Raw genomic sequence first — 23244 nt, 5'->3', positions numbered from 1 at the left:
CCTACCAACACAGACAACCTCTAACCCCAATCACGGACAAAATACAGACAATTTTCTTCATATTGACTGTTTTATGTATTCATGGCATACATAATGCTTACACATACATATATCTCATTTAACATCAAATATACACAACATCAGATAACACACAAATATAGCATCTTTGTAACACTATTTGTTGCCAAGGTGAACCAATACCTCATGAACATGTACCAGATGTGCTTGGATGTGCAGGTAAAAGAACAAATTGGTCACATACACAAGTATCTATGAATAGTACCACTCAAAGATGTAGCTATCAATATGCACAACACAGACATGGAATGATTGAAAATGCATAAACTACCATAAATAAATATTTAGAGATCTTATTCGTTTCAGCACACAGTTAAAGGCCCAATGCAGCCATTTTATCTCAACATCAAATAATTTCTGGGTAACAATTAAATACTGTGATTGTTTTCAATAAAAAAATTGAAAATTGTCAAAAAGTAACAAAAAATAGAATTTTAGCATGAGCAATTTCTCAAGCAAGAATTTGACTAGGACTGTTTTGGATTGGGGATGGAAACTGTAAACTAGCTGTTATTGGCAGAGAGGTTTGGAACACTTTCATATTGGTCTATTAATTCATTTGTCACCTGTCAGGCGAAAACTCCATCCCACCAAAACAGACTCAAATTTCAGCCTATCTTACACTAAAATGGCCTTATTCCACAATATCGTTCCAACCTCAATGTGGAAATCTATATAAAAACACAGGAAATCACAGCTTTGACTGCACTGGGCCTTTAAATACAGTGTACTTTGATTATGCTGTTTAAAAAAAAATCTGTAAACAAAACCAACAAAATTTACATCAAGCCATTGTTTGTCCTCAGTTTGTACAAATGGAGGGGGTCACTTTAAGTGCTTTAAACCACAAGGAATGAGCATGCACATCTGAGGAGAGCAAGGATAAACAGTATCACCCAGACATGAGGAGAGGAGGATTAGAGAGGAGAGGAGATAGCAGGGCAGAGAACGGAGAAAAGAGCAAGACTGGGAGAAAAATTTACTGGAAAACACAAGTTAGTGGGTACTCAGCATAAAGACAAGACAGAACAGAGGGGTCAGGTACAGTGAAAATCTATTTAAAGTCCAGCAGGTTACAGTCTATCTTGTAGTAAACATAAGGGTAGTACTCCTGCTGGCTCAGGTTCAGACCAGGGATATCCATGGCAGACTACAAGGGAATAAAGAAACACAGACCATTAGCTTACGTGGAAAATAACATTAACACGACAGGGATAATGTGGTTGTCTAACAGGTCTGCTGAACCAGACGATATCAAATCTCATTTAGCTAATGTACCAGAATTTTTAATACACAACATTTGTTTTGCATCGCAATGCCCCATTACTACAAAGATACAACGGGTATTTATCTGGGCACAACAGGTATATACACTACCGTTCAAAAGTTTGGGTCACTTAGAAATGTCCTTGTTTTGGAAAGAAAAGCATGTTTTTTGTCCATTAAAATAACATAAAATTGATCCGAAATACAGTGTAGACATTGTTAATTTTGTAAATTACTATTGTAGATGGAAATGGCAGATTTTTAATGGAATATCTACATAGGCGTACAGAGGCCCATTATCAGCAACCATCACTCCTGTGTTCCAACGGCACGTTGTGTTAGCTAATCCAAGTTTACCATTTTAAAAGGCTAATTGATCATTAGAAAACCCTTCAGGTGTGCTAACATAATTGCAAAAGGGTTTTCTAATGATCAACTAGCCTTTTAAAATGGTAAACTTGGATTAGCTAACACAACGTGCCATTGGAACACAGGAGTGATGATTGCTGATAATGGGCCTCTGTACGCCTTTGTAGATATTCCATTAAAAATCAGCCGTTCCAGCTACAATAGTCATTTACAAAATTAACAATGTCTACACTGTATTTCTGATCAGTTTGATGTTATTTTAATGGATGGAAATTTTGCTTTTCTTTCAAAAACAAGGACATTTCTAAATGACCCCAAACTTTTGAACAGTAGTGTATTTCAGGTCTAATTACTCACATCAATGACAGCTGCAGCGCTGCTGTCCAGGTGTTTGTATAGGTCATTGAGAACCTCCCTCAGTTTCTTCATGTTCTTCTTGTTGGGCTGGAGCAGCATGGCCTGGAAGTTCACGGGCAGCCCATATCTGTGGGAGCATGGGCAGAGCAGTTAAATCACTAACAGCAGGCACAGCACGCAGTCAGTTAGATATTTTATTTGTATTCAGGTTGACTTCTTGTCACTACAAGCATCTTGTCACTCACAACAAACATCTAACAATTGGACGACTGTTAGTACAGTGTGGTCGTCATACCTTAAGACAGACTCCACAAAGACCCTCAGAGCCTTGATGTGAATCCATGCGATGAAGGCCTCACTGAAGTTCACTTTCAGCCATCGCACCAGGGGCCCCTGACAGAGGGAAAATAACACTTAGGGTTAGAGGCTCCATCCACCCCACTGTGTAGCTAGTACTGTCCAATAGTTTCACCCACCCAACCCATCTCAGAATGGTTGCAGGGATGTCCGAACACTAAGTGTACTTGCAATGAAACATTTCTTTACAGTGTAACGTTTTGGTCACATATACCTTGGTCAGGCATCACATTTCTAGTCATATGACTTACAAACTGCTTCTTCTTGTCTGTGGAGAGACGTGTCATCTCCTCTTTGTCCGCATTCATCTCCTGCTCGTTGTACTGGAAGTCCCTGACTGTGTACCTGATAGAAACAGCAAGATAATTACGTATGGAGAAGTGTGTGTGTGTGTGTGTGTGTGTGTGTGTGTGTGTGTGTGTCTTACTTGTTCTCTCTGGCCTTGTGTCTGAAGTCATCAATGGCCTTCCTGAATAGGGTGACGCTGAACAGACCACTGTCATGGTCCTCAAACAGCAGGCTGTAATAATGGGACAAACAGCACAGTCAGACAGGCATGATGGACTCACAATGAAATCCCTTCCTGAGCAGAAAATACTAAAAGAGATATGAAAGATATGGATTGAAGAGACTATGTACTGAAGTAGTTATTTTAACATGCATTCACCATGGGCTCTGAATCTCCTATAAACTTACTTAGTGGATCGGGGTACCACCATTTCAGACAACGTTTCATAGGTCTTCTGCCAGTCAGCATAACTCGTCCTAGAAGGATTCGGAATTGTTAGACAGCAAACTGATGTTATAAAAAAAGTTTAAATATGACACTGTTGTAAACTGGGAAAAAGTTGTACTTACTTTGGTACAACCACCAGCATAGTGATCAGATACTCAGAGTCAATCACAAAGTCCTCCTTCTTGACAATGTCAGCCAGACTCCTGGTCAGCAGGCTCCCCCTACAGACAACATGGTATTGTATGATATATTAATGATAATGTAAACAAATGTTGAAAGAAACAATTGAACAAAGCAAATATGCATTGGAAGACTTTTCCTCAACACTGGTTCAAATATAATTCTCACTGAAGGCATAGATTAGCAGCAGTGGAAAATCTAGTTATGCCCTCGAGCAAAAGAAATTGACTCACGCGTTCTTCCTCTCCAAATTCTGCAGGTTCCCTTTCAGGTTGTTGTAGGCAGACGCTCTGGCCTTCAGGTCGTTGTCAATCTGGCTTACTTGCTGTAGAGAGGAAGAGGTCAAGTACTCAGAATATGACCCACGTAAAAACTGTGTACACAGTGTTTAACAACAAATTTACTCAAGAGGTAGAGAAAATACAGTTGATTGATACCATTGAAATATCATTTACTTGTTGATATCTATATACTTTCATGCGCTATCGAAATCATGACAATTATTTTTTTTAAAGGGTTTCCGTCTAGCTAATTATCAAGAGAATCAGATGAGGAGGGTAGGAGAAAGACTTGCCTTGGATATGATATCAGAGATGTTCTTCAGTGACTGCTTGATGGGGTACTTGGCCATGTCCCACTGAAACCGTGTGATGTAGGTCACCAGATCCACTAGAGGGAATCAAAGCATTGTTATTGAGGAAAGGACTTGTTAGAATGACATTTTTATACTATGATGCATGGCTTTATGGGTAATTGCAAGATACTCTTATCAACCATTTCTAAATGTGCTGGTAATTCCTTAGTATTTCGTATTAACAGGTTAAAAGGATAATTGCTTAGTCAATCAATGTGCACAGTAGAGGTAGCAGCACACTTCCTGGATTCATTGTTTTTCAGGAGTCCTTTGTATGTGATGATAACTAACTAGCTAATCTCTAATGTCCTCCATTGTTTTCATATGAGTAACTTGTATGTGATGATAATGATAGAAATAGAATGACCAACTTGAATGGGAATGGCCATTCTTGTAATTATATTTATGCGATAATAACTGCCTCCATTGTTTTCATACCAGTATCTTGTATGTGATAACTAGCTGCATTGTTTTCATATGAGTAACTTGTATGTGATGATAAGTACCTCCGTTGGCCAGCAGGTTCTCCTGGACTTTGTCTCGGCTGTCCTCCAACACATCAGCCATGTACTGAGACACCTTCTTCACCACACTGTGAACAGCCAGGAGACATTCACACAGTCAGGCTGCAGTCAGCAAGCCCTCATCAAAAGGGGATTATAAACTGGATGATTCGAGCTCTGAATGCTGATTGGCTGACAGCCGTGGTATATCAGACCGTATACCACGGGTATGAAAAAACAGTTATTTTTACTACTCTAATTACATTGGAAACCAGTTTATAATAGCAAAAGGCACCTCGGGGGTTTGTGATATGGCCAATATACCACGGCTAAGGGCTGTATCCAGGCACTCCGCGTTGCGTTGTGCTTAAGAACAAATCAAATGAAACTTTATTTGCCACATGCGCCGAATACAACAAGTGTAGACTTTACGATAGTTCGTTGGTGATGTGGACACCAAGGAACTTGAAACTCTCGACCCGCTCCACTACAGCCCCGTCGATGTTAAAAGTGAGCCTATTTGGCCTTCCTTTTCCTGTTGTCCATGATCAGCTCCTTTGTCTTGCTCACATTGAGGGAGAGGTTGTTGTCCTGGCACCACACTGCCAGTTCTCTGACCTCCTCCCTATATGCAGTCTCATCGTTGTCGGTGATCAGGCCTACCACTGTTATGTCGTCAGCAAACTTAATGATGGTGTTGGAGTCGTGTTTGGCCACGCAGTCGTGGGTGAACAGGGAATACAGGAGGGGACTAAGTACACACCTTTGAGGGGCCCCAGTCTTAAGGATCAGCGTGGCAGATGTGTTGTTGCCTAATCTTACCACCTGGGGACAGCCCGTCAGGAAGTCCAGGATCCAGTTGCAGAGGGAGTTGTTAAGTCCCAGAGTCCTTAGCTTAGTGATAAGCTTCATGGGCACTATGGTGTTGAACGCTGAGCTGTAGTCGATGAACAGCCGTCTCACCTGGTGTTCCTTTTGTCCAGGTGAGAAAGGGCAGTGTGGAGTGCGATTGAGATTGCGTCATCTGTGGATCTGTTGGGGCGGTATGCGATTTGGAGTGGGTCTAGGGTATCCGGGAGGATGCTGTTGATGTGAGCCATGACCAGCCTTTAGAAGAACTTCATGGATACCAACGTGAATGCCATGGGGCGGTAATCATTTAGGCAGGTTACCTTCGCTTCCTTGGGCACAGGGACTATGGTGGTCTGCTTGAAACATGTAGGTATTACAGACTCGGTCAGGGAGAGGTTGAAAATGTCAGTGAAGACACTTGACAGTTGCTTTGAGTACATGTCCTGGTAATTCGTCTGGCCCAGCGGCTTTGTGAATGTTGACCTGTTTGAAGGTTTTGTTCACATCGGCTACCGAGAGCATTATCACACAGTCATCCAGAACAGCTGGTGCTCTCGTGCATGCTTCAGTGATGCTTGCCTCGAAGCGAGCATAAAAGGCATTTAGCTCATCTGGTAGGCTAGCGTCACTGGGCAGCTCGCGTCTGGGTTTCCCTTTGTAGTCTGTAATAGTTTACAAGCACTGCCACATCCGACGAGCGTCAGAGCCGGTGTAGTAGGATTCGATCTTAATCCTGTATTGACGCTTTGCTGAATTTGATGGTTCGCCATAGCCCTTAGCCGTGATATATTGGCTATATACCACACCTCCTCGGGCCTTATTGCTTAAATACACCATGCTTTCATATAGCACTCTGCTCAAGACATCAAAGTCTAAGCAGACTGTTCATTGGGCAGGGTATGAGTGTTTATGCATCTACAGCACCAGACTAACAACTGTGCACATTATACAGTATACATTTGAAAGACCTTTTAAATGGAAAATGGACCTGTAGGCCTACTACTTATTATTCACAGAAATAGATTGTAACATTTTTTTTTAGCACTGTAGTTGCCTTCCCTGAACCAAAATGATGCGGATAATACTTGATATGATTACATTCCAATTGATGTGTGATCAGTGGATGACGGAGAAAAACTAAATTCCATGCAATGACAGAATGCTTGATGTCAATAAGCCTCAGGCTTGTTTGTCTACACAACTGACACCTAAAAACACGGTCAGATTAAGCAAATCCAAATTCAGTCTGTAAAGGTGTTACTTTGGCATGAGCTTTCGCATCTTCAGATTTCCTACAGACGAGTTCCAAAACAAGGCTGATATTACCCTATGAGAGTTAACTGGGTTGCTAATGTTGGCATTTTTTGAGAGTCAATGTCTACAGAGGAAGCAGGGCTTGCTTAGTATGTGTGAATTTTTGGACGTCGAGATTTTCCAAGGATTATAAATAAACTTCAAACCAACAGCAGCACACAAGTCATGAGCGATAAATATGACTGAGTAAAGAGATGCTGGTGTGTCACCAAACTGTAAATTGCTAACTTTAGTCTGTGGGTCTGCTAGCCTCACGTTGGTGTGAAATTCCTTACTGTAGCAAGGTTAGGGTCACAGAGGGATTACAGAATTGACTGGACTCTGAAGACATCAGACTCACACTGGTTTGTGAGGCACTTTGACAAAAATAATATGTCTATCACAACACATTCACAATGGACAAGCTGTATACATAGTAATGAATTTGATATTTTGTGCAGTAATCCTGAAGTGATACTTAATGTTGAAAGGGGAAATTGCAGTGTAGTAAAAAGCCTACCCTTCAATAAAGGAGTCCAGTTTGGCCAGGTCATCTGACAGCCCAACTAACACATCTAGCGTCCCCACCTGTTAATGCAAAAAGGACAAAAGGACAAATGTGTCAAAGCTTTGATTCAAACAGTATTTCCCATACCATCATATACCCAGGGCGAGCCCATTTTATAGATGGGCTGAGCCCATCGGTTCATTGGCTTGATGCCAGAGGCCTAAATGTTGCTTTGGGGGGCCTTTGATCAAACTAGGGCCAACTCAAACTATGGCAAAGACTGGATGAGAGTCCTGAGGTCAGGGGGTCTGGTTGTGCTGCCTGCCTGTGTTTTGTTTTCTCAGTGACATCTGAGAGTCAGTCACCCAGCAGTGACATTCAGGGGCCCATGTGCTTTGGATGGCGGCGCTTTTGTCGGGACCCCTTCAAGTGTTGCAAAATGTTCCGTCGCGTGCCGTGTACCCCAAGTGGCAAAGGGGTCAGTAGGGTCACAGAGGATAACCATCAACCATCCTCTAGGGACTGGATACTTTCCCTGAAATATAATGGCCATTGAATCATTTTGAATCATCCATCCACTTGGATGGTTGGCACTTATGGAGTACTGAAAGGAGAAAGCTTTGACCCATAGCATTATTAACAGATCACTTATTGGGAGCAGTGAGCGGAAAATACTTATTTCTCTGTAGTTGCTTTTGGAGTAATATGGGGAATATGATTTAATTTGTGAGTAAACTATGGCAATGTTTCGTGGAAGCCTTGACCCACATAGGAATGTAGAGGAGCTAGTAAGTATACTGAACAAAAATATAAACACAACATGCAACAATTTCAAAGATTTTACTACAGTATAAGGAAATCAGTCAACTGAAATAAATTCATTGGAGCCTAATCTATGGATTTCACATGACTGGGCAGGGGCGCAGCCATGGGTTGGGGAGCCAGGCCCAGGCCCAGCCAATCAGAATTCGTTTTTCTAAAGACAGAAATACTCCTCAGCACACCCCCTTCCCTTCCTCAGATGATCCCGCAGGTGAAGACGGATGTGGAGGTCCTGGGCTGGCGTAGTTACACATGGTCTGCGGTTATGAGGGCGGTTGGATGTACTGCCAAATTCTCTAAAACGGCTGCTTATGGTAGAGAAATTAACATTAAATTCTCTGGCAGCAGCTCTGTTGGACACTCCTGCAGTCAGCATGCCAATTGCACAACACAATGTGGCATTGTGTGTGTGACAAAACTGCACATTTTAGAGTGTCATTTAATTGTCCCCAGCACAAGGTGCACCTGTGTAATGACCCTGCTGTTTAATCAGCTTCTTGAAATGCCATACCGGTTAGGTGGATGGATTATCTTGGCAAAGGAGATATTCTCAGTAACAGGGATGAGAGAAATAAGCTTTTTTTGTATATGGAACATTCCTGGGATCTTTTATTTCAGCTCATGAAACATGGGACCAACACTTAACATGTTGCGCTTATATATTTGTTCAGTATAAGTTAGTTGGGCGATATGGCCATTTTCATTCAATATTTTTCTCACTTTTGATGGTATATTTGACTAGTGCATGCAGGATAGCAACAAGTGAATTCTAAGTGTTTTTTTAATTTTTATTCTCACCCAAACTAGGAGAACTGACAGTGAATAACTTTTTATTTTATTTAGCACTGTCAACATATTGTTATAGACGGTATCGTAAAAATCCATACCGGTATTCACAATCTATCGCCCAGCCCTACAAGTTAGTATGGTAATGTAGCAGCTACTATCTATGGCTACTGCTGCATGCTAACCTTGAGGTCTGGGATGTTGAACTTGTTGTTGGTGGACAGGTTGTTGTTGCGGGTGGTGGCCACCATCATCTGGTCCCATGTCTGCTGGCAGGTCTTCTCTCCAGGAGCTGAGATCAACCAGAACTCTGTCATGGCTACACACTGATTACTACAGCCTCACAACAAAATGCACAGAGATGGGCGCTGTAAGACAAGAAAAAAAACTGTTTTACTTGTTAAACAGGACTTAATTTGAAGTACAATATTATCAATCGCAACGTTATTCTCTATTTCATGTTGATACATCAGTAAATAAATGGTAGCAAGACAACATTGACTGCTATTTAATCAATCTCTGTCTCCCCAAACCTGTCTTATCTACGTGTTGCTGATATATCTGGTTAGCTAGCGAGCATGCAAGATAAAGGATATTTGTCTTCTTATGCTTTACATCAAAAGTTGCTAATGTTAGCTAAACCTCACTAACGTTACTGCAAGTGACATTCTCAGTTGATTGAAACATGACCCATAGCTAGCTAGCTAGCATCACATGATATCAAGTAGATTTACAGTAAAAAAAATACAGTTTTCACATTTCTTACCTGAGATCTAATGACAAAACTATTCGAACACTAATCAATTACTACCGTACAATTCCTATGGTTCAATATTCATAACTGCCAATCAAATCGTAAGACTGGAGATCTTTCCAGCAGCATCACATTCATGTCAGCTGATCAGATGAGGAACAGAAAGGCCTCTCGTGGGGGAGGGGAACTTTTTGACGTCACGATATTTGACAGACGACCTCAGCTGGTTTGGAGGAGGTACTACAGCATCGACATTTCAAAACAGAGTAGGACGATTTTTTTCTTACAGAAATCGTTTACAAAAAGTAGCAGGGTTGGGGTCAGTTGATCCATTTAAATTTAGGAGTGCTATTTATTTACAATTAGTAATTTTAACCATTGAATTGTAGTTGCATGATCCCCTCAAGAATGTACTGTACTTCTTGTGGGTGTACATGCTATGATATTCCATAATATCAGTGACATTCTTGCTATCTTAGTTCTGAGGGTACAGATAGTCTCAAATGCCCAGTCAGCTGGAATTTGGGGTGTAGACGTTCTATATTTGGACAGGAGTCCAGCCGTTTCCTGACTCTGGGTGTCTCCCTGCTCAGAATTCAAGGAAAACCCCACAAAGGGACATGTTTATAGTTCAGTAGGTCTGGGATGCATTGTTTGGGATACAATGCCTGGTCTGGCTGGAGCCAGCCGACCAGCCAACCCCTCTGATCAAACGACAGGCCAGGGACCAGGGTGGGCTGCCCACTGTTGGCCGCAGGCCAGTCTACAGCGACATGTCTGGGCACATGGACTGTAATCACTCTCATTTGGGCTACCGACACGCAGACTGGGTCTGGGTCATTGAGTGGGGATGATGATGTGAGGAGAGGTATTAACTGAGTGTGTCCTCAACAAAAACTTCCTCTAATACAAGTTATTCATACAGTGTGAGAGCTCTGAAAAACCTATGGATGAAGGTCATTGCTGCAACTTTGTGTATTTCAAAGATGAATGTCAACATTCTCTATCATTCCCATCTCAGTTACATGGTTTAATATATCCAAAGCATTACACAAAAATAGAGCACCAAGTTTGTTGTTGAGTCCTACCAACAGAAACATGTGTCACATGCTCCCTCTAGTTCTAATGCTTTGTATACAGTGCTTAACTTTACATATCACATGTTTGAACTTTTACCCATGAGTTTGAGTGACCATGACACTGACAAAACATCCTACTACAAAAACATGACATGATTAAACTGTAAATTACAAAATAATATACAACTACACATTCCTTATACTGTGTACAAACTTTCAAGACCCATATAGTATCCTCAGTTTCTTTCACTGTATTCAGGTTAGTTCTATTTTCCCAGCTAGTTATTCTGAGCCTTCTGAGGGACATTACAGTAAATCTAATCTAGTATGTCTGAATTATTATGGACTGCCTAGGGCAGAAAGGGGGAGGAAGGTTTTAAAGAGGGAAATTGTGTGAGATAAGCATTATCTTGTATTATTGTTTCAGTGGCAGATTGGATCTATTTGTCAACCTCTCTGATACTAGTGTTACAAGGCCAACATGTCCAAGGCTCGAGTCCAGAATCAGACTCATTGACTTCAGGAAAATGTTAGAGAGACTTGAGAAGAGAGGGATACTGGAGTGCTTTTACAGTTTCCTTTTCAAGGTGTCTATTCAGAGTTGTAACCTGTAAAACACTTTTTATATATAGAATAAAATAGAATAGTATATTGGTATTTTATAGTAAATTAGCAGAATGCAGTAGCTTTTATTTACTATTATTTACTGGATTTACACAGTTTGTATTTGACCCTGCTCAAAATTCAGCTCAGAGAAAAGGTCTGTGTAGAGGTAGTTTTACTTATCAACATTCTTTGGCAAATGCGTAAGGCTGAAACACCATGGTGCAACTCACAGCATTAGAAACAAGTACTAGATCAAGCCCCATTGTATAATGCAGGGACTGATGATTGACTATATTCATTTGGATTTAGCCATTTCAACCTCCCCATACCTCTTCTACACAACAAAGAGTGGAGGGATTCACTTGACCTACCAAAGGCCATGCGCTTAGACAACCACTGTGATACCAGTTATTCAATGAAGAATTTAGTTTTCCACTAGGTTCACTAGTCTAGTGATGTTGTGCTTTGTTGCAGCATAACATAACACTATCTAAGAACTGTGAGGAATACTTTAATTTGTCCTCAAATGTAACTATTATATTTTTGTTGGAGGTGTAGTGATTTGAAAAGGCAAATAGGATGGATACTAATTAACACAAATAGGTTTCCCTTTTATAGGAACAATAACAATAACATACATTGGTTATTGATTATTTTAAGTTCCACTATGATTTATTATCACAATCCATAGAGTCCTCTGATAAAAGAACATGGAGCTTTCATTGTGTGTAAAATATGTGGTGTTTGCTCATGCAACAGTAATTGTGTTCATATCATCTGGCTGTTGGTCATACTAAATAACTCTGTGTATATAATGTAGGCTTCAGTGGGGTGATATTTTGATGTAATCTGGCCCCGGTTTGCAAATGAGAATTCCAGTTGCACAATGCACGCCACTGGAGTGTTTTCACTCACTGTGGGCGGTATACACTACGACAGCAAGTGTGCTCAGTGTCCCGGGCTATTATGATCACAACAATGGAAATCAAACATTATGTTTTTCTGGAAGCCACTTTAGATGCTATGTGTGATTATGATTAGACTCAATGCATACCCTCATCTACAGTCTTGGAGAACAGACACAAAGCTCGGAACAGATTCTTTTGTGTTCTGGTCCATAGGATAAACTTTCGCTCTCAAGTCTTGACAATTGGCCAAGAAACATTTATGTTTGAGCATAACAAACAGAACCATTGTGTATTTTTCCCTTACCAATACCCATAGCTCATCTGACATTATGAGTTCACACTCCTCTAACCACCGTCTATCTAAGATAAACAGGCCAAATGTGTGGGTTTGGACTTTGCACATAAGCTATGTACCGGTGGCTATTCATAGGAGCTAAGTGCATGTCCTAAGCTTACTCCATCATTATATAATAAGGAATTTAAATCATATTTGGTCCTTTGCAGCTAAATATAAAGTGATCAGGGCCAATTGAGAATCATACGGGACCAATAATAGTCTCATAATTGTTCTTAGATATAAAGAAATTATGTACATTATTACAGTTTGAATTGCAATGTAATGTTTGAATTGTAATGCAAAAAGAGACAGTTATCCATATATTTCATTTCAACGTTCATTGTTCCCGCCCTGGATGCCTCCAATTTTGACCAAAGGAACATGTACTGTGGACATCTACTGTGGTTGCTGAAAATGGACATTGACCACAAAACAAGACAGCTGATATGGATTCCTGTAAGACAACGTGTATGAAAATAAGAAAGGGTACAATAACAGTAGCCTGTTTTTATATATTCTAAATATAATATAAAAAACAGTTCTCAGAATATACAATTTCATGAAGTGCTATTTTCATTCTCACATGCACTTAGCCTATCAACTGATAAACACCACTTGTGAAACCCTGTATGTGTAGTATGCTGGTGGTGTGTCTAAGCCTTAGGAGCCATGACTAACTTCTAAAGGTGATCATAGCCCATACCACAATGTAAACGCATACAATCTCTGTACGCAGAGAGCAGCATAGGTTTGTGGCTGCAGGAGAAGCAAGTTTTAGGATAGTCTGGATGGCTGTTCAGACAGATCCCTGATGACTACACTAAACTACTCTATGAATTCCATTTTCTGTAAAAAAACATTTTTAAAAAAAAAATACATCACAACAAAATTTAACATTACCTACATAACCAAGTTATCATTGAGACAACAGTCAACAGGTAGATAAAAAAAAAAGTCAAATTAGTCAATTTGCAGGTACCCAGTCCCCCTGTCTGAAACTAAATTCATTGATTTTTCCAATTTGAAATAGACATCCTTCTCCACCAATAGGCAAGAAGGGTGGCGTGTAAATTCATCTGTGGGTAATATACTCCTTTGCGTCTTCAGAGGGAAGCAAAACTTCACAAACTCTCGGCAGACAAGGCTGAGGTTGTTAAAACACCTGCAATCTAATTTCACACTGTTGAACTTCAAGCATGTGTTGCCAGAATACAAGAAAGGAGTACCAGTGACAATTTGTGGACAACATTTACATTTATCGCGGTGCCATGGGAAAAAGCATGAAGACGTAACCAAGGTAACAATACTATCTGATTGAGACATTACATTCTCAGAACCGTAGTAGTCTATTCTGGCAATAATTGAATATAATATAAAATAATATAAATAATATAATATTAAAGGGGAAATCTGCATTTCAAACAATAACAATCCACCTATCTCGCCACTGTTTTGGTAAATAGCTGAGGAATGGGGCTGGAGAAATCAAATTCATAGACAGAGCTATGGATGAAATAAATGTTCTGACCATATAAAAATGACTTTTGAGGCTATATATACAGTGTTTGTTTACAAAACATGTGGTAAACAAGCTTAGGGGGCGGAAAGGTAGCCTAGTGGTTAGAGCGTTGGGCTAGTAATCAAAAGGTTGCAAGTTCGAATCCCCGAGCTGACAAGGTACAAATCTGTCGTTCTGCCCCTGAACAAGGCAGTTAACCCACTGTTCCTAGGCCGTCATTGAAAATAAGAATTTCTTCTTAACTGACTTGCCTATAAAATAAAATATTTCGGGTTATGATAGGGTACGGCAGTTGAACTAAGCTCATTTATGAGTTATTTTTCAATAATCGATCGGTAGAGATCGTTCATTTAAAAGTAAACTTTTTAAACTGCTTATCCTTAATAAATACAAATTATAAATAATATGAGTTTGTTTAAACATAATTCTCAGCATATCAATAGCATAGGTATAGTTGTATATATTATCACAAAAACTAGATATCACACATGAATAAAATAAAATAATGCTTAGAAATAAAATACAAACAATTTACCTATCACTCTCATTTGCTTTGACAGCTCGAAAACCCCGCCCATCTGACGTTATTTTCCGCTCCCCTTTCTTTCCAAAGATCTTTATAACTAAACCAAGATAGACCACAGCCTGTCGTTTCCAATAGGAACAAATGAGTCATAGTGGGAAGAACAAGGAAAGAGGTGGGCAGAGCCAAGCACGAGCTAGCGAGATCCTATTTTCATGTTCTAGCTACATCGGCATATTTCCGTTGGGGAACTCCTACTGTATGAAGTGCGCGTGTGCAATAACTCAATTCGCCGTTGCACTCCTTATAAGCAACGCGATTTTTAAAAACGTTTACAAATGGAAAAGTCTACAAAACTTGGTCCACTCTGTTCAAAACAGATTCTAGTTTTGGGAACAGAAAACTGTATTGAGATCAAATGTTTAATCGATGAGAAAATTAGCAGAATTTAGTGCAAAATCCATCTCCATCCATCTTCTCCCACTGCTGGCCACTGGGCTTCCTCTCACTACCAGATTTGGTAGTCAGTGGAAACGCCAAGCGAATGCTTCACATTTAAACATCCGGTGAAATATCTGCCTCATTGTTCTATCTGTGTTTCTTCCTCTCTGTCGACTTCGGCAGTTTTGTTCGCTGCGTAGCTACGAAAGGGTTCGATTTAGCTTCAAATCTCGATCTGCACCTCCGCTTTGATGGCATTTTTTCTTTCCTATAGTGCCCCCGCCACTCTTTGAAAATTCCACCTAAAAGGAAAAAACGATCCACCCCAAATATTGGGTTTTATTCTCACGTAAGTACCTTCTAGCTACCTAGCTTGCTTGCTAACTGGCTAGGTAAGTGGCTCACGTTAACTGTTTAAGGAGGGAAATTAGCTAGCGTTAGCCGCAGATAGTTAGGTAATGAACGAACTAGCTAACGACTGACTGTCATTATTGTCGTCATTCATCAAAGTTATTTAGCTAGCTATTTTAGTTTATTATATATTATCTTAGCTAGCTAACTGTGCTAGCTAGATAATTAACATTAGCTACGATTACTTTGAAAACGGTATCGGGGTGTTTCTAGCTAACTAGCGAATCGTTAGACGCTGTATAACTAGCACTCGCAATCTTATTTACAGCCATTTATCACACAGGGTTAGCTAATGTTCGCCTGCTGAGTTGGCATGTAATTTAAGTTAGCTGGCTAGCTATGGACGGTTTGTTTTGACATTTTAGTGTTGTTATTTTGAAAACCACAGTGGTACAATCAATAGCTATTTAGTTGAGGTTGGAATTTAGTTAACAACATTTAGCATATTCGACAACAAGGTACAACGTGGCACTTGCATTCATTCAAAATTGAGAAATGATTTAAGGATTATGAAAACAATAACAACATTTAAAAAAAATCACACCTGTTATAGCTGTGAAAACCACCAGTCCCTAACGATCAATTAACCTATGTCTTGCTTTCCCATTCAATATTTAATTTGATCTCATCTAATCCTCAGAGCCAGCTTTGCCTCTCTTTCCTCTTGACTCAACTGTATCTTGTCTTCTGTGCAGGTGTACAATTACTACCCAGAGGGCTTAGGGGCGGCTCTCCGCCGAGAGCCGTTCGACTTCAACGCCGAGCCACCTTGGGATCCTAGCTGATAGTGGGGGAGCTCCATCTCCTAACTCGTCCATGTGAGTAGACATCAGGTCACGTAGGAGGAGTAATGATCTCGGTTCAGTTTAGCCTCTTGGATCATAGTAATTATAAAACACTATGGACAGGGGGACCTTGATCCTAGATCAGCACCCCTACTCTGAGACGCTTTGTGAATATGGGTCCAAGTCACGCTGACACCATAATAACCCAAACATGTCCTTGTGGTGACTGTTGAAATAACAATAGCATAGTGTTGTGCTACTTTTATCTGATGCTCTCTGTCCCTGTTTTTACTGGTGACTGGTTAGATCCAGTAACAGAGAGGAGGGGCCGCTCAGCTATGAGTCATAGTTGTAACACAATGTTTCCTGTCTTCACCTGTAACCTACATGTTATGATTTCTTTGTGTATGTCATGTTGTAAGCCTACTGTTAGATTTGTGATATGCTTTTATTTCCTCCGAGGTCTTTACCCCAATGAAGTTGGTGGTCTGTAGAGTTAAGCATTTTTCAAAGCTGCACAAATGTTTTTATCCATCAACCAAAAAGAGACCATAATTTGTGACCTTTGATCTTTTGTGTTAATTGTAGTGGGTTGTTGTCAGTGTTTTCAGACTGCTGAGATGTTTTAGTCATGCCACGGCTGTCCTGTTTCTTAGAGCCATTCCAGCTTGCTATCATGAAGCTGTCTCTGTGTTTTTGAACTGCCAGTACGAGGCTCCCAGCCACAGAACAGAGACAGGGAGACACACAGCACCCTTATGATCATAATAGTCCAACCTGGCTGTGCGACACTGCACCTCTCTGATCACAGACAGTGTTCTGGTCCAATCCAGCCGTCAGACATTGCAGTCTGTGAGGCCAACCAACCAGACATTGTGTCACCCCACACACCCAGGCCCACAGACACAGGCCCACAATGCACTACTGACTGACGTATTATCTAACATTATCGAATGCAGAGATCTGACATCCCATGCCGCTGGTATTGTACCCAGATAATGCCATCAAAAGAAACCTTTATGGGTCACTGCCAGTGGGATTAATCCTAATTGTCGGGAGTAATTGATGGTAAGGTAAACAAACTCCATGCCCCAGAGATCTTGTTTTCACAGTGGCTGTCCAGACACCCAGGGCTTCCCATACACAGCCCCATAACGTGATTTCCACCTCGACCTCTGATTGGCTGCCCTCACAACTATCTTGGTTCACAGCCGGTTCACAAACCATCCTAAAGGCTTAACTGGTCAAACTAAGTGTAACATTTAGAGAAAAGTAGACCAACTGCTTTTGCCTTTTTCTGTAAAATAATTCCCTTTCTTTCCCTCCATTTTTGTAATGATTAGATGGAACTCATTTTCCCCATCCACTTCAATAGTTAGGGCTATATTTCACGCTGCCTCTCTTCCTGTGTTTTCCAGTTTGCTGCATACTATCAAGGACCCCAGGGGCTCAGAGAGAGACCACTTCACCCAGCGGCTCAGAGAGAGACCACTTCACACAGAGGATCAGAGAGAGACCACTTCACCCAGGCATAATTCTTTATGACTGGCAGATAAGCAGACAGCAGTTAAGATGAAGGGACTAGCTGACGAACCAAACTACTCCGTCGCCCTGCTGGAGGGAGCCACGGCCCTCAGCGACGTGGTTGAGAATCACATTTATGAACAAACACTGGTAAGTACTGTGAAGAGACATTCTCTGTACATTAAAATACTTGCACATTTTGAAGTCTTGCTACTTTATAGCGAATTGAAGTTGGAAATTAGATTAGTTGATTGCCTAATCCAGAAATAGATTGATAAATTCTAGCAATCACCACATAAATAAATTGATTGAGGATGTGACAAAGTACAATGCTGCTGTGTAAAACTGTGTGCCAGTCTCGTCCCACTTGGTTGAAGTGGCAAGTTAATGAGTCATTAACGCTGACCACACTCTATATGCTTTCTATTCACACCAGTGGAAAAATGAGGTTGCGGATCGCTCTTATGTAATTGTATGGTGTTTGATGAGAGACAGTAAGAATAATCAGTCATTGTGTACTTGACAGATACAGGTGAATGACATCATAGCTGGCCAAACAGCCAGTAAACCTGTCGTGTCATGTTTTTCTTCCCTCAGGCTGAGAAGAATGCGTTCTTCGTGGCAGACTTGGGGGTCCTTATGAGGCAACATGTTCGCTGGCGAACCCACATGCCCCAGCTGCGTCCCTTCTACGCTGTCCAAGCCAACAGCAGCTTGGCTGTCATTGAGATCCTAGCTGCTCTCGGCACTGGCTTCATTTGCACCAACAAGGTGCCTGCAGCGCTCTCTTCCACTACTACTGTTATAACACTGTAATAGCATAACAAACAACCTGTCCAGATGAAATTGCATTTTAGTGTAGACTAACTTACTGGTCCTTTTCCACAGCTTTAGGATGTGTGTTTCAGTTAAATACATTTTTATAGATTCTTGGCTTACATCAGTTGCAGCTTCTCACAGCTCTGATTACCATTTTGTTGGGCCAATTACTGCTTTATAACTGCTTCATAAGTTGAATGGCCTCTACTCACAGAAAATAGGAAGGAGCGCCATCTAGTGGAGAAATGTCTCGCTGCCACCGCATTGCTCCTTCACAACTTAGAGCTGTAATATCAACGTTGATGTTTTTGTGTCTTTTCAGTATGAGTTGGAGCTTGTGCAGGGCTATGGCGTTCCCTCTGAAGACATTATCTACAGCGGTGTGTGTAAGCAGCTCTCCCAGATCAAGTATGCCGCTAAGAACGGCATCGACTTCCTGGTGTGTGACAACGAGGCCGAGCTACGCAAGATCGCTCGCTGCCATCCCTGTGCCAAGTAGGTGTCCATGTAACTGTTATTAGACCGTTATTTTAAAAGTCTATTTCATACTCTCTACAATACAACTACAATGGGTATGAATATGAAATACCTAAAAACGATAATCTCCCTCGTCTCTGCTCAGACTGCTGCTGCAGGTGGCCACAGAGGCTTCCAGCGAGGGTGATGAAATGGGCATGGCATTTGGCTCCAAGCTGAAGGACTGCAGACACCTGCTGGAGAGTGCCAAAGAGCAGGGCCTGCAGGTGGTGGGGGTCAGGTGAGTCCTTCTGCAACGCCACCGTTCCTCTAGTCAGAGTTCATTATTATATTCTAGGTTTTTCTCTTTTTTATTGTCTTTTAATTAAGTGCTAATAAATTAAACTGTATGCAAACAGCAGAATTGTATGCTTGTCTGTCCAGTACTATTTTCACCCTGAGGAGAAAATATTTTACTGTATCATTGGGGATTGACCATTGGATAATTCAGCAGTATTTTTTGTTTGCCTGAAGAATATGGTCACTTGCCCGAAAATGAGAAAATATTTGTTTACACCCAAATTGCCGTAACTTGTCGGTCACGTAACAATAGGGAGGAAGTAGAGAGATCTGTTTTACGGGCCTGCTACATTGGATGTATAACTTTCGCAGTGTGAGAAACACTCCTATTAATTTCAACAAAACCCTGGGTGTACGCGTGCTGCTCCCCAAGATGTTTGCGCTGAACTACATTCTGGGTCTATTTTCAAGATTTCAACGTGCAGCTCACCGCCGAGATCAATAGGACATAGTGGATAGCGCTCTGTGCTCTGACCACACATTAAGCTTCCAGTTAAGCCGGTCAGAATCCCCAGTGTAGCCCCTACACATGGCTACTGGAATTCTTTTTCTTTTTATCACCTGCCTAATGAAGCTGCCTGGCTGCCGTATATTGGCCGTCTTTCACTTAAACAATGGAGATGAACCAGACAATCAGTTTTAGGTTTACTGGAGTTTTTAGCAGTTTTGTTGTTTCCCTTTTTTTTTCTCACTTTGGGTGACCTCCGAGCACACTCAACTTGCCCGACTACTCAGTTTACGTTCCTCAGTCAATCCCTGATTTTATATGGTATTCTCATGACGTCATCATTATCCCCATGATGCAGGTTCCACATTCCCAGCTCCTGTGACGACCCTCAGGCATACAGCCATGCAGTGTCTGACGCTCGCTGTGTCTTTGACATGGGGGTGAGTTAGCTAGTGCTTACGTTATGGGACTTTGAATGTGCATAATATGTAAAGGAGAGAGCCAGAAATATGAACCGCCCTGCTGTTATATTTTGTTTTGTAATTTACTTTTTCTTTTAATGTTGTTTTCAGGAGGATATTGGCTTCAGTATGACAATCCTGGATATTGGAGGTGGATTCAACGGCTCAGAGACTCAGCTGAAACAGGTCATTATTGTAGAATAGTTAGCTCGTTACATAATACTGATTTAGATGGATTACTTCAGCTGAATTAATACGTGACTCAGTCAGTCAAGGGTCACAAACCACTTCACCCTCTTTCTGACGTCAGGCCTGTACTAGTAATGCATTTTTCAAAGGAAAGCCTTCACACAGCTTACCTTTTGAATTTGAACAAACACACTCTATAGAATGCCTGTTAGGCTGAAGGAGCTGACTGTTATTTTCCTCTGGTAACAGATTAACAGTGCAGTCAGGCCGTTGTTGGACCTGTACTTCCCAGCATCGTCTGGCGTCTCCATCATGGCAGAGCCTGGCAGTTACTACGTGTCCTCCTCCTTCACCCTGGCTGTCAACATCATCGCTAAGGAAGTAGGCGCCCGGGATCTTCATGGCAATCACGGTCAGTGGCAGTACCTTCTCAATACCTAGCATATGAAGTCAAATGCATTTCCGTGGTGGGCTGGTCAAAATCAGTGCTATAGTAAACGTGGTTCAGCAGACCTAGATGCTCCAGCAGACCAGCACACACCTTTTCTATTATTGTGTCTCATGACTCTTTTCTGCCATACCTCTTTACAGATGAACCATCTCCCAACGATGAGCCAGAGTTCCTGTACTACATGAACGATGGGGTGTACGGCTCGTTCACTAGCAAGCTAGCAGACAATGTAATTCCAGCTCCGGCTCTGCCCAATGTGAGTTTTGGCTTCAGAGCTTAGTAAACTACATTTAAATAAACAAAATGACTAGTGAAATGCATGAAATGACAACGATTCTGCATTTTTGTGATTTTTGCATCACCAAGCAAAGTTACGTTTTTAATTCAATTTCCTATCTCAAGCGCCCTGGAGTGAATATTAGGCTGCATCCCAAATGGAAACCCTATTCCCTATTTACTCATAACTATGGCCCATAAGTCTCTCTAAATGACTCTGTGTCCCTGGATGTTCCAGAGCGGTGTGTCCGAGGAACCGGTGTTTGCCAGCAGTCTGTGGGGTCCGTCAGGTGATGAGCTGGACCAGGTGGTTGATCAGTGTCTGCTGCCAGAGCTCAGTGTGGGAGACTGGCTGATCTTCAACAACGCTGGGGCCTATAGCCTGGGCCCTCCGTCCACTTTCACAGATTCACCCAGACCCCCCGTCTACTACACCATCTCTACTGGAGACTGGTAAGAGACAGACGAATGTCAGGCTGGCACTGTCACTGTTTGAAATGGGGAGCTGTTGAGGATTTGATTTGATTTATTGTTTGAGGTGAGTTTCCCCCATTTAATGTATGTAAAGTGCTTTCACCATCTGGAAAAGTGTTCTTCATATTTATTTGGGACCTACTGATTTTTATTTGAACAGTTGTGTGCTGCCATTGACTTTTTTCTGCCGTTGTTTTTCTACATTGTTTTGGTAGTCCTTTGAAGAGAATTCTTTTCAACAAGTTTTGTTTTTTGTTGTTGACAGGTTTGAGATGCAGGACGCTGGTATCACCCAGGACATCAGCATGAAGAACTTCTCTCTGGTCCCCTACTTCCTCCACTCCGGCCAATCAGACGAAGCCCTGTCGGTCCCGGCTTAGGCTAGCTGAACCAATCCCATGTCTCTGCTGTGCTGACCTCACCTGGTCAACATTCCAATGGGAGGAAAAGACTGAATGGTGCTTGCTGGCTAAAAGCTTTTTATTATTCATTTCATAAGGAATTTAGCTTTTGTGGGGTGGGGGGGGGGGGGCAAAGCCCTATACAATATGTTGTTGGCTCTCTCAAGGAATAGCACAGGTGTTCCTTCCTTTCCACATTCAGTAAAATAGTATGCAACAAAATGGATGAGTCTGTAGGGATGGAACTCCCACCTGTGTGGGTATCCCATGCGGTTACAGTTTACATACAGTAAATACATACAATGGAATTTAAAAGTTAATATTTGAAACATGTATTATATTGCCTACACGTCTCCTTTTTGCCAGTCTTGTAAATTCAATTGTCTACCTACTCAAAGTGGAGCAGTTAACAAAACCTGATGTTTTAAAGCCATTTTTGGATGCTTTGCTAAAACATATTTATGTTTATTTATGGTTTTGTTGGTTGTCGTTTTTTTTTGTGCTATGAATTCTGATCCCCTGGCACTTATGATCAGTCAGTATTTAAAAGGGGGCATACAGTAGCCAATTATGCATCCTAAATGGAACCCTATTCCCTATTTAGTGCACTACTTTTGAACAGGGCCCATAGTGCACTACTTTTGACCAGATCCCTATCTAGGGAACAGTCATTTGGGATGCATATAACAGTACAGTGCCTCAGATGAAGGGGAACTCTATTTGATTCAAGCAATATGAGTACAGAATATCATTCACCTAACATCTCGTTGATAATGTGCTCACACTAAATATAAACCGTCTTGAGACTATTATCATAATGCAACATTGATGTTTCATTTGTTTTTTAAATACCTCTTCCTTACAAGTCTCTGTGGAAAGAATTGTCCAACATCTGTGAATTGGTCTCCAGTTTTGTCTAAAGTAAATTAATATAAAAGCTCTCTGAATCATAATGTGTATATGTTGTTCTTGCTGGTAAAATGTGAATTTTCACCCACCGCTTATTAACAGCGCTGTTATACCGGTAACATGAGCCACTATACCCAAACATACTCAGTAGACAGTTTATTAGGTACACCCATCTAGTACTGGGTCAGATCCCTTTTGCCTCTAGAACAGCCTGAATTCTTTGGGGCATGGAAACATTGATCAATTGGTATCAAAATAAAATGTTATTGGTCACATACACATTTAGCAGATATTATTGCAGGTGTAGCGAAATGCTTGTGTTCCTAGCTTCAACAGTGTAGTAGTATCTAACAATCCACACGTAAAAGAATG

The 23244-nt window shown here is 41.2% G+C and overlaps 2 protein-coding genes across 3 annotated transcripts; one reads left to right on the top strand and one right to left on the bottom strand.

Moving 5' to 3' along the window:
* Positions 1–51: 51 nt before the first annotated feature.
* Positions 52–9676, bottom strand: LOC139573536 (V-type proton ATPase subunit C 1-A). The gene is made up of 13 exons (XM_071397094.1): positions 9508–9676; positions 8927–9109; positions 7146–7213; positions 4484–4569; positions 3918–4012; positions 3577–3668; positions 3286–3384; positions 3124–3192; positions 2855–2947; positions 2679–2772; positions 2366–2463; positions 2071–2197; positions 52–1228 (listed from the first exon to the last, which is right to left on the bottom strand). The coding sequence occupies exons 2-13, from the start codon at positions 9056–9058 to the stop codon at positions 1133–1135; spliced, it is 1149 nt and encodes a 382-aa protein (XP_071253195.1). The 5' UTR covers positions 9059–9109; positions 9508–9676; the 3' UTR covers positions 52–1132.
* Positions 9677–13603: 3927 nt separating this feature from the next.
* On the top strand, positions 13604–22916 carry LOC139573535 (antizyme inhibitor 1-like). 2 transcript variants are annotated; one of them, XM_071397093.1, is made up of 12 exons: positions 13604–13722; positions 16015–16137; positions 17523–17778; positions 18226–18399; positions 18770–18942; positions 19070–19204; positions 20070–20151; positions 20284–20358; positions 20611–20773; positions 20953–21068; positions 21327–21541; positions 21828–22916. In XM_071397093.1, the coding sequence occupies exons 3-12, from the start codon at positions 17677–17679 to the stop codon at positions 21940–21942; spliced, it is 1350 nt and encodes a 449-aa protein (XP_071253194.1). In that variant the 5' UTR covers positions 13604–13722; positions 16015–16137; positions 17523–17676; the 3' UTR covers positions 21943–22916. The 2 variants fall into 2 exon arrangements, with proteins under 2 accessions (XP_071253194.1, XP_071253193.1); XM_071397092.1 differs by lacking the exon at positions 13604–13722 and adding an exon at positions 15058–15257.
* Positions 22917–23244: the final 328 nt, after the last annotated feature.

This window comes from Salvelinus alpinus, chromosome 4 (genome assembly GCF_045679555.1).
Source record: "Salvelinus alpinus chromosome 4, SLU_Salpinus.1, whole genome shotgun sequence".
Classification (NCBI taxonomy): domain Eukaryota; kingdom Metazoa; phylum Chordata; class Actinopteri; order Salmoniformes; family Salmonidae; genus Salvelinus; species Salvelinus alpinus.
The sequence above is the reverse complement of the archived record's forward strand: the minus strand, read 5'-3'. Positions and strand labels throughout refer to the sequence as shown.